The sequence below is a fragment of the Dermacentor andersoni genome, chromosome 7 (assembly GCF_023375885.2).
Source record: "Dermacentor andersoni chromosome 7, qqDerAnde1_hic_scaffold, whole genome shotgun sequence".
In the NCBI taxonomy this organism is placed as follows: Eukaryota; Metazoa; Arthropoda; class Arachnida; order Ixodida; family Ixodidae; genus Dermacentor; species Dermacentor andersoni.
Genome location: NC_092820.1, coordinates 127,572,232 through 127,588,922, shown reverse-complemented (window position 1 = coordinate 127,588,922; position 16,691 = coordinate 127,572,232). Strand labels below are relative to the sequence as shown.

The following is a 16,691-nucleotide window of genomic DNA, read 5'->3' as shown; positions in this document are numbered from 1 at the left end:
GGGCGGATGCTGTGTAGACAGGTGGACAGCTGGGCAGGGGGGTGTCCGACCGGCAGGATGGCTGCACTCTGTGGCACGGCAGGGGCGAACCAGTCCGCCAGAAGTTCAGCAAGGGCCTCTTCGCTGATTCCTAGCGAGATGGCCACAGCGAGGACGGGTTGACGGCTGGTCCTCTTGCCGGTGAGTGACTTGAGTAGTCGCCAGGCTAGAAGGCCCCTTGAATGGTCCTTGATGCTGGAGCACAGGCTCACCCAGCTCTGGTTCCTCCTGCGCCGGGCCTGTCTTCTACAGCAGGCGTCCACTCGTCTGTATTCAGTCCAGTGCTCTGCCTTCTCTGTTCGAATTGCTCTGCGCTCCATGCGGCGCCTGGAGGCACGGAGGTTGAATAGGCGGAGATCCGGAGCAGGGGTGTCCGGTGGCGCAGAGCACTGAACGGTAGCCGCCTGGGCGCACTCTGCGATGGCATCTAGAAAGTCACAGCGATCGGCCGCCTCACTGCAGTGCTTCCTAAACAGAGACCAGTCTATGACGTGGAAAGTTCTGGTCTTTGGCTTCCTTCCGTGTACAGAGGTGATCCCAATGGGGAAGTGGTCCGAACCCCAAGTGTCCGGAGTTGTGTCCCAAGAGTAGGAGCACTGTTCTGTGGTGAGGGAGAGATCGATGGCTGATTTCACCCCTCGGCGGACATAGGTGGGTCCTCCGCTGTTCAAGATCACCAGTCCGGCTCTGCTGATGGCGTCGCGAAGTCTTCGGCCTCGGCTGGAGCAGCGGCGACTTCCCCAGTCTGTGTGGTGGGCATTGAAATCGCCACACAGGACTGCCTGCCTCCCTAGGCGTAGATCCAGCTGGTGAAGGATGGAGGAGTCCCGTGGCTTTCCTGGTCGTATGTATATGCTCGCCATGGTCGTGTCTTGGCTGCCGAGACACACAGTGACAGCACAACACTCCAGGGGCCCTCCTACGACGTCGGCCATTGGAATCACAGCGTGCGCCAGGTTGCACTGAACGCAGATGGCTGTCCGCGGCTTGCCGGGCTGGTGGGCGTCGTCCAGGCACGGCACGTCCGTGCAGCCGCGTGTCGTGCAGGTGGTGGCGCCTGAGTAACCGGTGTATCCCGGGAGTCGCAGGTCCTCGGGTATCGCGTACACTTCCTGCAGAGCAAGCACGCCGTAGTCGCTCTGCAGAAGATGCAGGGAAAAGTATGCGTGTCGCTGCTGCAGAGTTAGTGTTCTACTGGAGAGCACTCGGGCGGCGGCGACCCTTCCTTGCTGTTGGCTGATCAGCCATGGTGGTTGGCTGGCTGATGGCAAGCCACTGCCTGCAGGCATATGGGTCGGAGCGGGTGGTTAGCTGGAAGCACGGTGCTGACTGCTTCCATGATGAGCAGCAGGTTCGCAACAAGCTGATCCACGGTAGTCTGGGCAGGAGGCGCGGCATCGAAAACGATTGCTTCTGCGTTATAATTCCCCCTTCCCCAATTCGGCTGTCAAGTTGGGGTTGCGGCCCTTAAACGGGTGCGGCCCTTACACGAGTCTATACGGCATGCCACGTGCTTTGTTTGTAACCTTTCTCAAATATATATCAGTTCTTACCTGAGGCTGCAGTTTCTCATTAACAATCGGCTCAAGACTTGCCCATAAAACGCCTCTGCTTCCTGGCTTCAGCAGATTATTAACGTTAGGCGTGGCTACCCAGCGGTTGTGTTCGCCGTTAATAGAGAAACTGCGGTGTGTGTCGACTACGTTCCTTCATATTAGCTTTTCCGCGTCTATGTACAGCATATAGAGCTATTTGAAGGTAATCGCGAGAGCGTCGGCCAACATAGCGGCCAGTTTTGGAACAGTGAAAATCAAGATTTCGCGCTCTTCTCTCCCTCGTTGGCTGTTCCATGCTGCAGCAATCACTCCCGCGACGAACTCGCCACCCTTTCTATAATACCGAAGAATGTGTTGCGCGCAGTACCATCACTGCCTGTTCCCTGAAGCAAAAAAAAAAATGAAAAAGCGCCTTCACCAGACGGGAGTGACCGCAGCATAATGAACAGCAAAAAAGATTGAGCTTGCCCGATACCTGCCTCTCCTCAAAAGAAGACTGTGGGCCGTGGCGCCGTTCGTGTTTTTAGTCGACACTCTCCCGATAACGTTCAAATTGCGCTAGACTGTGCTGGCAAACGCACGCGTGTGTTCAATAAACACTCGTCTCTTACCACAGCACTTTTATGCTTCGATTGTTGAAGGTTGTCGAGTCTGTAGAACACATACATATATGAACCCAGTAGGTGCGGACGTCGCAATCAATCTCGCAAGCACTCAACGCAGTTTTTAAGCTTGCGAGTAAACCGTGAGGACGTTACTTAACAGATTCCAGTGGTTCCAATATGGTTACAGATCTTCACAATTTAAAACGCTCAGTTAACAATGCAGAGCGCGATTTTCTTGCACTACGACCTTCCAGAAGTCGAAATACAGATTCGCACCCTTCTCGCGATTTCAAACGCACATCTCCGCAGCGCTAATTAATACCATGCGCGGACGCTGCGAGAAAGCAGGCGTTAGTGAATGGTCGCGTTGCTGAACATAAAAATAAATAGTCATAAAATAAAACATAACCGAGCTTTGCTACGAAAAAGAAAGGGGAATCTTATACGAGTACACTTATTGCCGCATGGCAGCAAACGCCAGTTTATTCCTACGAAAGCATAAAAAGTACATAACAGGAAAGAAGCACGTGTGCGAACCAGCCTATTTCACTTTCCTGCATGATCGACGATCTAGTCGATAGCCAATAGCTGTCCCGTCATCCTCCAAGCACTGCATTGTCTGTGCTTCGGTGGTGCGCAAGAAAATCGTCCCCACTGGAGAATTGTCACACCAACACGACAGCAGCCTATATCTTCGTCACACACACACACAAATATCTATGATGTAACAAAGAAATAAGCTATCCGCATGGTTATTTGCAAAGCTCCCACAGCCCTTTCAATGTCATAGGTTCAGTGGTGCACATGGCTTATAGGGTCGCTGGAGTGGAAGAAATAGTTTCGTCGAAATAGGCAGGCGGTTGGAAATGCTTCAGGATGGCGAGACGGCCCAACTCTTGCGCTGCGTGTGGACCAAGCTCGACGCTCGCCTATCTCGGGCGAGCCTGAGCGGACCGTCGAGCATCCACTTGTCCCTTTCGGCACTGCGCGCGTCGACCACGGGGGACGTGTTCGTGGCGTGGATCTTGGTGGTCTCGGGCATCACGACCAGAGCCAGAGCGCCGAACGCCACCAGCAGCAGCGACAACAGGGTAAGCTCGACGCCCCGACCCAGGCGAGAGCCGGAGCTAGCGAAGGTCGCGGCGATGGCGCCGAACCGACCGCTCACGTAGGCGAAGGCCAGGCCGCCGACCCTGAGCACGGTCGGGTACATCTCGACCGTGATGACGCAGAGGCTGACCACGACCGAGTCGACGGCCAGCAGCGCCGTCACGCGGACGGTCGTCTCGAGGTGGCGCGCCAAACCGTAATCGCCCGAGGGATCTGCAATAGGTGGTGCCCCAATGGCGGTGGCATTAAATTCAACGGCAACTTTGGTCATAGTGGTTCCGACTAAAATAGTCTGCCGCTGCTATCATCCGTCTGCCATTAGGGAGTATTACATTGATTTGTGCCTCAGGCTTAGTTATCGTTATTAAACGCTTTGTAATTCTAAATTTCCACATAGTCGCATCATTTCAAACGCATGAAAACAGTAAGCCTACGCTCACATACATAATCACTCATTTCCATCAGAAAACAAACTGAAGTGCCGAAGAGCGCAACTTTCTCGCCCTTAGCATCGTGACTGTTTACACCATCATCACTGTTTACGGCTGTCGGGCGAGCATGAAGCAAGTATCCTTGTCAAGCTGTGATAAATCGATAGTTTCATGATCGCCTGACGGCGATGCTGGACGAATCGTGTCACCCGTGAGCGTCTGCGAAACGCACGAAAGAAAGAAAAATAACATAAGTTAATATGCAGCAGAAGAAATGAAAGCTGGTCTAGTTGTACCTATTCATATTCGTACTTTAGGTTGCGCGTTAGACGCACAAATAAAGGCAAGGACAATATGACACGAACGCAGCCCAAGTGTCGTCTTCTCCTTTCCTTGGTTCGTGTGTTTCGTGCGCTACTCAAAGTATGCAAATAAATGAATTCCGGGCTTTTACGTGCCAAAAGCACGGTCTGATTGCGAGGCCTGCCGTTATGGATGACTCCGGATTAATTTTGACTACCTGAGGTTCGTTGTCGTGCACCCAATGCAGAGGCATGAAATATGCATTCAACGACACTTCAGTTTCGATGTTCTAAGTGAAAATGGCTGTTATTCATTGTAGCTATAAAAGTAAGCAGCGTCCGCATTTGCTATTTCTGGAAGCAATTACGAGCTCCTCGGATGTAGGGCTTTCGGTCTTGCATTAGGATCTGATTCTTTTGGTTAAAAAGGCTGTTTACATTCTTTTTCAATTACTGGTGTGGTTATCTTGAGTCGCTTCGATGTGTATACTTCTGTGGCAAAATACGTCCCCAGGAAATCATTTGATTGTCGCATCATCCATATCTCAAAGGGGTCTCGAACGCCTTTTAATAGCGAAACGTTACTGGGCTGGACCCTTGATTTTCTTTATAGGGCGAGCGGGGTAGTATGGGTGGAATTCCGACCGACTGTGTCATGCGAGTAGGGGCAACTCCGTTCTTCGTGTTGAAACCGTTGCATATGTCGGCATCTCCAACGCACACATTCCTCTTAATGGAATAGCGCATGATACTGTCACGTTCTCACCGTACTCAGATAGCGTTCTTCCCCGGTCTCCTGGCTCAAGATCGCTATGTTCTCGTTGGACAGCTGCATGCGGGTTTCCAGGGGAGCTCGGGCTCGCTCTTTGCGCAGGACGCTCCTGAAAGTCTGCAGGAAGCCGTTAAGGAAGAGGTACCGTGTCTTCAGGGTCGATTACCTGTTCTCAAACCACGTCTTGGCGGCGTCTTCTAAGGCATACATGCCTCATCGTGTCGTCAGTTCCGGTTATTGAATGCAGCGATCTTTTCGTATGTTTCCCGCCAGTTTTCCGGGTCTTCAAAGGATGATCTGCGGAAGGTCGGTGGCTCCCTGGGCTGCTGCAGCCCGATGGGGGTCGCTGGGGCTGCCATAGGGGTTATTGAGTTGGTCACGCCATTATTGGCCGTCTCAGGTAGAATTCCGTGCTCCGGGGGCAGGTTTTGTAGCCTGCGGTTTGCGCGATGATCCGGGCGAAGTTGGTGCGGTCTTATGGTTACAGGCTTGGATCGCGGCTCTGCGCGGGCGTCCGGTACATGAACGCACAAGCACCTCCTCCAGCTGCCACGTTGTAGTGACCATCAAGAACACAGTAGCAAACCTGTGAATGACTCGGCTAGCTTTTATTGGGTGGACTCGTGCCCACAAAGGCAAGTGGTAATCAAGCCACAACGAAAGCGGCGAACGCAGTCGGTGAGCGTCGAAAATCTGATCAACGGGTCAGGCGCGTCAGCTACTGCATATCACTCGTCAAATGTTCTAGTGTAATCGCTGGTGCCCCCGTAATTTCCAGAAACTTCTACACAATTCGTGTCGCGCATGCAATGTGATAGTACGTGGTTCGGCGAGGACATACACAACAGATAGATTGAACCATAACAATTGCCTAAGTTCCTAATTATGCTGGCACGTCTTGCGCTGAGCGATAACGTATGACATTTGCTAACCGGTGAAAAGCGGTCGCCGAAGAAACATAGCCAAGCACACGTGCTAGATTTCTTCTTCGATTTCTGGCGTTCGGGCTACACTGTTCTGGTATGTTCCACCGGTTTCTCCGGCTGATGTAGCACAGAATTTTGGACGGCAGAGCGTCAGTGTTGTCCTACGTAATGAAACATTAAATCGCGACATAGAACATGCCAAATAACGTCAGCTAAAGCACGTCTATCTCGACGGAATACCACGTGATATACAAAGGCTTCGTCATTTTTGGGCGGCTGGGTATGTGTGTCTGGGTATGTGCCTATTCTTGGTACATACCCACTGATGGGTATGTGCCACTTTGAGGCATCCTAAATATATGTAGATATTTTAGTGTGGACTCATAAATAACGAGAATTGTTTTTTGTAATGCGCATATTTTTTCGAAAGATTCACAAAGGATAATTACCATGTTATTCTCACATTCACGCAATAAACTAGTCCCGCCGCTTTATCTGTTGTTAAAAACTGTTCAGTGACTTCTGCAAAGTGATGAACACATGATTTCTTCTTTGCGTCCTCCACACCTTGAAAACGCCTTCCTTCGATGACTTTTTAGATCTTTGTTTAGATTAGTCGCAAGGGGCTAGATGCAGAGAGTCTAGGAAGAATGATGATGCATTGTCATTTGGTCTTTGTCCCTGGGCGCTCATTGCTGTCTGGGCGGGAACGTTGTGGAACGCAATCCATTTGCATGAGTACAAAGAACGTTTTGTTCGAATTGCGTCACACAACAGGTTGCGCAGTTCAGCGTAAAAAAAATGGTGGTTGACTGTTGGGCTTCGTGGTATCACTTAAGATTAACAAATTCTTTGACATCGTAAAGATTCCCCACAGGGAATCAACTTGACGTACGCACACTGTTTTTTGACGTCCACCTTCGTAAAACCGACGCCGACAATAGCAGCAGCTCAAAATAAGATTAAAAAATGGCAGTGAGAAGACAAAACACGTTTACACAAATCCCCTGCTTGGCCAATTGACGGAGACGATAGTGCAGAATGCGTGCCTAGATCGTGGCACCCGTCGGTAATAACTGCCCTTCCTACACAGAGATAAACTTCTATTCAATTTTGTGTCCATTCTCTTAATGACCTGCACTCCTCACCACCATTCTTCCTTTGAGAACGTTTATATGCGCCGCAGTTGACGGCACATCGCTGCATCGGAATCTTGCACTGGTAACCCCCTGAGTAGGTGTTTGCATTTCGGCCTATAGCTTACGAACGGTGTATGCCGCTTAAACATCGCACGAGATTAAAGTTAAGTCCTGCGCTGTACAACACCACGTTTCTTCGACGGACCACAGCAAAGAATTTGTATGCCGCCGCCGTCACCGGCGCACTCACACACCCGCTTGATTCACACGCACAATTGGTCGCCTCACACGAGCATGTTTGTCTGTTTTGTAACGCCTTGCAGCAGCCTGAGCAGTGCTTGATAACCAAGCTACATCCAGCTAGGATGCTTCGTCTATATCATCCATTCTCACAGTGCCGTGCGTGGAATCTTCAACGTTCATCTGAAACACCTTGTGCATATATATGCCTACGTGAAGAACAGCTATCACTATCGCGTTGATCCCTGTGAAGACGCAACACTGGCATGAAGATCGACTAAACCGTGCCCTTGAGCACACGGGCTCCGGAATCGGCGTACTCACTGGACTTCACATTCTAAACCCGCCTTTTTTTTCATCTGCCCAGCCACGTTCCCTGTTTGATCCTTCGCTGTTTTGCTCGTTCGCTCGGTTATGCTTAGACCGACGTCATCGCTAGCCGCAGGAACGGGCGCCTACAGCTGCCTCCCAAAACATAGAGGTTTTCCGGAATGCTGATCTGACCATCAATACGGATTCAGTTCCGTGAGGGTTCCTTCAAAACTACGGTGTGTGAAGGAGGCCTTACCCGGTAAAATGAAGCAGAAGGCTCCGAGCGCCGCCACGAGGAAGCCGAGGGCGATCATGCAGATGGCGGTGGCGATGCGTCTCCCCTTGCGCTCGAGCAGGAAGATGTTGGCCGTCACGGTGGGGCATTCGAGCGCGATCTGGACATAGTAGACAGGTAGGGCATCGCGGCTACCTCGGAGCTGGTCGAAGAGGCTCATCGCCAGAAACCAGCAGCCGTACGCGACAAGGGTCGCGGAGCGGAACGACGGGTTGGTCAACACCTCCAAGGGCGACGCCTCGTTGAACCCCTCGCTCAAGCTCTCGCTTCTGGACCGCCTGTCCTCCTTGCGGAAGCCTTCCAGCCGCTTAGCCGCGTGTTCTAGGTTGGCACCGTTCGTCTGCGCCGCCGATATCGCCATCTTGCACAGCCGCCGAACCCTGTGCGTAGCCAGGAGCCAGTTCGGCGACTCCTGGACGATGCAGACCGCGCCGATGAGCAGCGCGCTGGGGAGCATGTTCATCATTTGGACGAGTACCCATCTGTCGGCCAGGTCGTACACGATCTCGCCGTACACGTTGGCGGTCGAGACTCCACCGGCGATGGCGATGGAGCAGTAGAGCACGCGGCGCGATGAATCGGTCACCTCGAAGAGGAGCACCACGGCCGCGATGAGCAGGCTCCCGACCGAAACGGAGATGAGGACGCGCAGTATGGTGAACATGACCAGCGTGGTGGCGAAGGCGAGCGTGGTACCGGCGACTATCAGGACGAACAGCGCGACGGCCAGCACCGGAACCCGACCGACCCGGTCGGCCGCTACACCCGCGACTGGCATGACGACGACCGTGCTGCCCATGTAGCTTGCCGTCATCGCGAGCAATATCCAACGTCGATGGCACACTAGGTCCCACTCGGCTATGATGGAGGTGTGGATCGAAGCCTGCAAGTATTGAGAGGCAGTCACAGTTGAGCAGGTTCAGAGGTGATAGGAGCAATGGCCATAGACTTAGAATAGGGAAACGTGTAATGCTTATTGCCGTCACGTCCTTGACGCTGGGAACTTAATCAGTTCCGCGCCCGAGCAGAGTATATAATCAGGCACACCTAGTTATACTCCAAGCACATATACAGGAGCGCTGGGTAAACGATTTATGGAGCGAATGTTGGCCCGATTTACTGAACCTACTCAAAAAATGCATTGTGGTTAGTAACGGGTCAAGAATGCAGCGGCAAGCGGGTCTCAAAGGAAACATCTACACATGCACCAGCGAATAGCCGTCTTCTAGAACTTTTATCTTTCAATGCCATTTGCACGCATGACTGCGCTTTTGCTTTGCTCTGCGGCTTCCTCGCAGTGAACCTCCTCACCCTAAGGAGGGCGAGCAACTGTTTCTTGCTGACGTGAGTGGTAGGTATATCTGTGAGGCAATCAAACCTGGCAATTCAAATTAGTGGATGTTATTCATAGCACGCTGCGCCCACAGTTGAGCAGGAGATGCTTTCGAGGATGCACGTAGTTCAATAGATCAGGGAAATCGTTTCCTAATCCACTATTTAAATGACCCTTTTGCGTTGGGAGCTGTCATGTCGACTCACATACTTGCACATGCTGGCTGCTTGTGCGCGTTTCGGTAAATGTGGCGTACTCAAGGTACCGTAGCAATCTTTTATGTACAGGTATAGCATCTCCAGAGGAACTATTTCTTGAAGTGCGAAGATATGTGAAAGTCTTTTAATAAGTATGCATGGGGATCCTATTTTCCATTATCGACTTCTCACTGACTACAATTTATAGTTGCTTATTTATTGCAATGAGGACATAATTACACATGAAGCTTTTCGGAGGGAACCGGGGAGGAAGTTTAGGGTAATAGGAAGGTAGAAGAAAACAATATATTGCATTAAAGCGTCCTGTGGTCATTGAAGACGCATTAAGCCGTTGGGGTATCTCGACGAATACCTGTGCCCACGGGAAAAACTCCCTACAAAATAACTTAGGCCTGCTACAGAAGGTCTGTAAACGTGTTTTGCGTGGAGTTCCCAGATTGAATGAAGACAGCCTGAAGACTTACTCTCCCTGTTGATTAATATATATCCACTTTCTAGAAACAATCTGTACTTTCTGAAGACCTCAGTAGGCCGAGCAAGTGAGACTTAACACGGCTTGTTCATACAAAATTATACGAGTTTGTAAAGCCATAACAACCACTATACCGGAAGACAAATTTGTCTGGGAGAACCCTGGATACAATTTACAAGCACAATAGGAAGTTTTTTATGCGAGTAGAATTTCCCGGTCGCCCGATGCCATCGGCGATCTGTGTTATGGATGACAAGTGTGTGTACGTTCAACATTCGATGTATAGAATGAGTTCTTTACGCCGAGGTGAAGCAAAATTAAGAATAATTGGTTCAATCGTACACTGCATTGGGCAAACGCTAAATGCAAACGAGGACATTCAATGGCATAAGTGCGTACCATACTTCTGCTAGATATGCTGTAATAATCCGCAGAAATATTCTAGCTGTCCGGCGGACCGGTTGTGGCCTAGTTTGATGTGATAGCTGTGAAAGGACAATCCACAAAGTTGGATTAGTGGAAGCTGCGACATCTGAGACATCTAGGCAGAAAAAGAAAAGCACCTTCGAAGAATGCAGAAAGACCACGCAACCAAATGGACACTGGTCTTCGACAGGTAAAACCACTTGAACGGCAGCGTGTGCCTATTATGGGCGAACTTGTTTTCCTAAATAGTTACTCTCAATACCGCAAACCTGTGAACAATTTTTTAAACACCACTTTAAGTCGGAAAGGTAAAGATTGCGTGGCAAAATGAAAGGCTGCTCACGTAAAACTCAATATGAAAGAACGTCTAATATATAGTTCAGGTCTCTCTCGAACGTTTTGCCACTGGCGCCGCACATCCTCATAAATCGTTGCTTCGTGTGCACGTTGACAAAGATGCACTTGTAAGGCTCTCATATTACGCACCTTGGCCAACCTTTCTCCGCTTTTCTCATTTTTACCTTTCTAAAGATGACAAGAGGCTTCAAACGAGGTAAAATGAAGTAGTTGAAAAGGAAGTATCATTTGCTTTTAGTAGTAAATTTTTTTCCGCGAGAACACATCTCAGAAGCACATATGACACGCAAAAGGCTTCCAAAAAGTCGCTTCAGGAACTGGTGGAAACGTAGCATAGTTTTTTTTTTCTACTGCAAGCGTACTCTGGTGACGGGCGGGCGCGGCGGCAAAAAACAACCGATATATATTTTGACTGACAATGCATGCATCGCTTTTGAGTGCTGCAGAAAGGGGCATGCAATATTATCGAACGATTCTGCATATTTCATGTGAATGGCTTCCTTTATAATACGAGAACATATCGCGACGTAGTTTGAAAAAAAAAAAAATTGCAGTTCTTGCTTCCTGAAAATTTCTTACGCAAACCCTCTGTGGCCTCGCAACAGAGCCGCCCTGTCGCTACCTTCAGTGTTACCGATAACCACGAATGTCACCTTCTGTGGATTCTCTTTCTTTAATGAAAACGCTTGTGACTAATGAAAACTGAATAATCTACAACCGATTTTTCTTTTCCGCGCGCACGTATGAAAAGAGATAGAGTAAAAGAGAGGAAGCTTTTTGCACAAGAGCACATGAGCGTAGGTGGCATATAGGAACACATGTTCACAACCCCTATTCCAAACACGGGATTTGGACATATTGTCGGACGTATTTTACTTCAATACGCTATATATTCTCCCAGGAGTCGATATTTGCGAGCATTTCGTTGTGCCATACCAAGATACAGCGATATCTACCTTCACGAATCGTGTCTGGCACGCATTACGAAACGCGGAGCACGTGCATGTGAGAAAATGAAGGAATCTTAAATGCAAAGTTAGGGACTTTATTCGGTCCGGTAATGCTCTACACGTAGTTTTGAAATACATCTGAGTAAGCCAGAGCTTGAGCGCTTATTTCGAACGCGTGTTAATGGATCGCACGAAACTGATGGATGCTTACGGCGTAGTCCCATCCCGCGTCGCAGGGAACCGTCGAAGACAAGTTGACGCCTGCGTCGTACGGCGCGAACGGCGGTTCGTAGCGGAAGCAGCGGCTGTACGAACCGTCCTCCTGGACGGGGATGCTGCTGTTCTTCCACACCTCGGGCGGCAAGTTGCCGTACCCGGCCGGCGGTCTGCACCAGTGGTCGACGGGCTTCGCCAGGCTCACCATGGCCACGGCGTGGACCACGGTGCAGAAGACGGCCAGCTGCGTACAGAACAGGATGACCCACTGGAACTTGCCGTGACCGAAGACGAGGACGTGATCGAGCGGCGTCACGCTGCTGGTGACGTGAGAGGCCGAAGTCGTGGATCCAACCACGTCTGGCTGTCCTAAGACGGAGTGGCTAGTCCCCAGTTTGCTGGGCGGTGATAGCGCCGTGAATGCCGACGAGCGGTGTGTGTTCATCGAGCCGGCGTCTTTGGCGCCCACGGCGGTATCGACGGTGCCTGGCGCAGCTGTCTCCGTGGCACTGGTGATTCTTGCCGGGGCCTCTTCTGCCAGAGCGGAGGGAGCCTTCGGTTTCTTATTCTTGGCCTTTCTGAGTCTACGCGCTGAAGAATGAGAGCTGTCGACTCGAGGGTCCGAGGGCGGCGCACCCACCGTCTCCGGATGCGCGGTCGAGGGTCTGGCGTCTGGTCTGCCCTGCGACGTGAGAGGGGAATAGACCGTCGATCTGCCGCGGCTGTCCTTCCCGCTGGCGCCAGTGGTGCCTGCGGTGCGATCGACGGCGTTCGTGCGGGCGCTCTTTGAGGTGGCGTCGGCCGTCGTGGAAAAAGACTTCTGTCGCTTCTTCTTGGCCATTCTGACGCGGTGTGCGGACGCGTTTCAAGACTGGCTTTCTTTTCGTTCGAGTGCCGAGCGAGGTCGCGTGATCCTTCTTCCTCTTCAGAACGAGCAGCGCGCGACCACGAGCTCGATCTTCCGCTCGTTTTTTGATGGTGATAATTATGAATATTACTAGGATGATGAGTCCTAGACTATGGCGCATATTGAGAGCATGGAATCGGCAGAAAGGATGTGGCACATCCGCCCCCAAGGCAGTGAGGGGTGGCGCTGGCTAACGATCCGGGGTTAGTTCTAGCAGATAAGCGTTAATGCCCTGGCAAGTGGATGGGAAAACGGCGCCGCGGTAGCTCAGTGGTAAGAACATCGGAAACAAGAAAGACGGACAAGGACAAGCGCTAAGCCACTACTTCAAATATGGGCGACCAACTAGCCCAACAGTCAACTTTTCTACTAAGAGCATCGCACGCGTGATTCGACGATCTGGATTCGTACTGCACTTGTGGCCAGTTTTTACGCGAGAGTGTTAAGGAGTCCGTGTTGGAGAAAATCTGGCCTCGGCGTCTCGCGTAAGCGTTGGGCGTCGCATTGGCAAATTGAATTTCGAACCAAATTCCGAACCCCGCATTCCCACCCACTTCACTACCACCCAAGTTGCTGATACCTTGTTGCTCTTCTCAGACTGAAATATTAAAAGTGCGAAACAATAACGGGAGATCGACCCACGCAATGAGGCCGCGTTTCTACCAGAACGCTCGCCTTCGTGCATAGCGTTCACAGCCTGCGTTTCCCGGTAAACAATACGGTTACAGAAGCTGCAGTTGCCGGAGAAGCATGAGAAGCAGTAAGGGGTCCTTGAACGCTATCGCGTTCCACGCCTAAAGGTGAATCTTAAGCGTCCTCCAAATTTTTCATCCACTCTCATTTCCATTTACATACTATTTCTTCAATTCAATTAAGAACTACAGGTAACATCCCTTATTCTGTATTTAGTGTCATTGTTTGTCGGCTTCTTACGATGTAACTAATCTATGTTATGCACGTACCAGAAGAACCAAACAACACCGTTCTGCGACCGACGTCAAATTGTAAAAAAAAAAAAAAAGAAAAGGACTGCCCAGCCGGTGCCAGCTGGTCGCGCGGGAGTGCAATCTTCAGCCAGCGCACGCGGCGAATCATATCACTGCAAAGTAGAATTACTGTATTGACTCCCTTTAGGCTAAAGGCAGCCTATACAGTAACTCCACTTCGAAGCTGGAAGCGGCGGTCCCCGGGCCGATGCCCGCCGTCGTCCGCGTTCCGAAGTCTGCACGTTCTCCTGAAGTTTTGTGCAGCGCGTATAGAAGCAGTCGTTTCGTTACGCAGATGTGTTGGAGTGGGTGGTATATATAAAATTAAAAAAAAAATGTAAAGAAAGGAGGCAATGAAAGAGGAAAAGCAGACGCCTCGCGAGAAACTGAAATTCTGCAAGTCAATGAAAGTTGACCTTCGGGAAGCGGAGCCTCGAGAAAAGTATATTCATTCGTACCTGAGAATCGACGACAAATAAAAAGAAGTAAACAATAAATTGCGTTCATCGCAAGAATAGCATAGCGGAGATGACGTCAGGCAAACACCGTGCAGATGAAATTTTGCTTTTTTACTCGTTGTGTACGGCCGCTGTTGCGTGTGCCGTGGTATGCGTGGCCGGCAGGAGGTCTGGACCCCACTTCACGCAGAGTCAGAGACGAGGAGAGCTTTCTCGGCGAAGAAATCTTTATACAATATGTACAAGTTGGCGTGGTTATCAGGAGAGACCAACAGAGCAGCTCGAAGCTGCTTAAATAGCACTTCCCGTCCCCAGATTCCCCAGACAGTCCCTAAGGACGAACAAGGTAGAGAGAGAGAGGGTCCGGGCAGGCTCTGTGGTCCCAACGCCGCTTTCAGTGGCCGGCGCCTCCGGGCACCGCGCTGCTCCGTCAGGCCAATCTGCAAGGCAAGGTGTCGAAACATAGTCCTTGGGTGGTCGGTAAAAGGGTTGCCCCTGGGCGCCGCCGCACAAAGGAGGGGGGGAGGGTGCATTGCTGCCCGCACGAGGAGGGGCCGAATAGCAGTCCGTGAGCCGGCGGCCGCTTCCGTCGTTGACGCCGTGCAGCCGCGAGGACACCCAAGCCGTGCACTTAGTCGTCATGTGCCCGAAGCGGGCACCATGTGGGGATGAATGCTGCCTCCACGGTCGACAAACCACAGCACTGGCCTCCCTTCAGGCAAATCCCAAGGCACAAACATAACACCGCACGCGCTCGCGATGCCGCCGGAGCTTTAACGATGCGGTTTCGTTACGCACGCACTCACCGTCGCGTCGGATATGCGTATGACGCCTGGCAGCCTCCGGGGTGCTGTTTACGCTACGCAGCAGCACAGGCGTCGCGTGCTGGCTATCGCCGCCACTGGTTGGCCTTTCGAGCGGAAGTGTAGTTGATGAAAAATATTGCACGTTTAAGAACTTGCATTTGTGAATGCGGAACAAAGCTATCACTGATTCTTAAGATACGCGCTTCGCTTTCCTGTTATGACTGTTATGATTTGAGACCCCGATGTCTATAGGCACTAAACATGTTATAGGCGCCTGTAATAGACGCTAAAGCTGTCATTTAAGCCATACATTTGCGCAAATGTCGTTCTTGGTGCATATATATATATAGGCTCAAATAATTTAAAAACACTTCAACTTCTGTTGTGCAACTGAGATAAATGATGAGTTTGTATGTATACACAGCCCACTAAACCCGATTCTCTGTTTTTGCTCTATAAAACGAAATCAGGCGAGTTGCGCAGGTTAGGAGATTATCTGAAATGTGGTGTATCTGAATTATACGAGAAAATGTTTTGAAAGCAGCGACAAAGAAGCATTATCACACGATTTTCGGGTTTCATGTTGCGCATTTTTTACTGAGAATTGGTTTGCAACAGAAACGAAGCGTTCAACATCCACCAAAGTTAAGGGCACATCTTTGTATTCCTTGTGTGTTCTAGTTACTTTTGTGCTTCAATGCATACAACCGCGTTTTCGTTAAAAGGAACTGGGACGCCAACGCATTTCGTCGGACACATTGAAAATTGATATCTCGAACCTGATGCAGTCCTGATAATTCGTTACAAGTGGATACGCACCTTGAGAGAGAGAGAGAGAGAGAGAGAGAGAATAACTTTATTGAATTAGGGAGAAGGGGATAGGGGATTAGGAGCTTGATGGGTGGGGCCCCATGTTCAGGGCTCCACTGGCTTCACTTTGAGAACTCACCGGTTAAAATTCGTAGAGTGAAATATGTGCCGCGAAGTAATTATTTTAAAATGTAATCAGCGTAATTATGTTTATTATTCAATTAAGAGGAAGCTTTAGCTCGGGCCCAACTCCGACGCGGCCTATTCAAATACATGTAAAAACGCAAAAACGTTTTTCTGAGATAACCCCTGGACCGATTTTAATGAAATTTGTTGCATTCGAGAGAGAAAGTTAAATTCTAGTGACTGTTGGAAGCGGAATTTTGATTTATGGCTTGAATTTTGTTAAAAGGATTTTCAAAAATTCAGACGTTTGAAAAAAATAGAAGCACGAAGTTTACAAGCTAATAGCTCTGCATCAAGAACATATATCGCGATTCTGTAAACGGCATCCATTAGACTTTTCAAAGCGGACAAATTTGATACGTCAGTTTACATCTTACGTGATTTTGTTACGTTGTTTACAAAGGTTCTGCAAAAGCTGTAATTACACATTACTCCATTTTTTGAGGTTCATGTGTAACATATCAATTTTGTCCGCTTTAGATGTGCTATCAGGTACAATTCACAGAATTGCGATATCGTTTTTTCTTGCTGAGTTACGGAGTTGTAAACTTGATAGTTTCGTTTTCTGAAAATTTGCGATTTTTGCCAAATTTTTATAACAATTTAACGACCTAAATCGAAAATTCGAAACCAGCAGTCACTAGATTTTAAGCTTTTCTTTTAAATGCAGCAAACCCCGTCAAATTTGGTGCAGTGGTTGCCGAGGAAAACGAATTCTCCTTTTACATGTATTTAGATAGGAGCACCCGAGCTAAAGCTTCCTCTTAAGCCATTTGATTTCTTGTAGAAGTAATGGCGACCTCAATGAGTAATTTAAATCATGCGTTAGAATTGAGCTA

General features: G+C 49.8%; 2 protein-coding genes across 4 annotated transcripts in view; one reads left to right on the top strand and one right to left on the bottom strand.

The window, feature by feature from the left end:
* Positions 1-16,691, top strand: part of LOC126534541 (uncharacterized) — an 88,491-nt gene that overhangs the window by 37,024 nt on the left and 34,776 nt on the right. The gene's annotated exons all lie outside the window — the stretch shown is intronic.
* Positions 2,650-12,642, bottom strand: LOC126533842 (solute carrier family 22 member 7-like). The gene is made up of 3 exons (XM_050181039.3): positions 11,695-12,642; positions 7,689-8,610; positions 2,650-3,523 (listed from the first exon to the last, which is right to left on the bottom strand). Exons 1-3 carry the CDS (start codon positions 12,538-12,540, stop codon positions 3,072-3,074), a joined length of 2,220 nt encoding a protein of 739 aa, XP_050036996.1. The 5' UTR covers positions 12,541-12,642; the 3' UTR covers positions 2,650-3,071.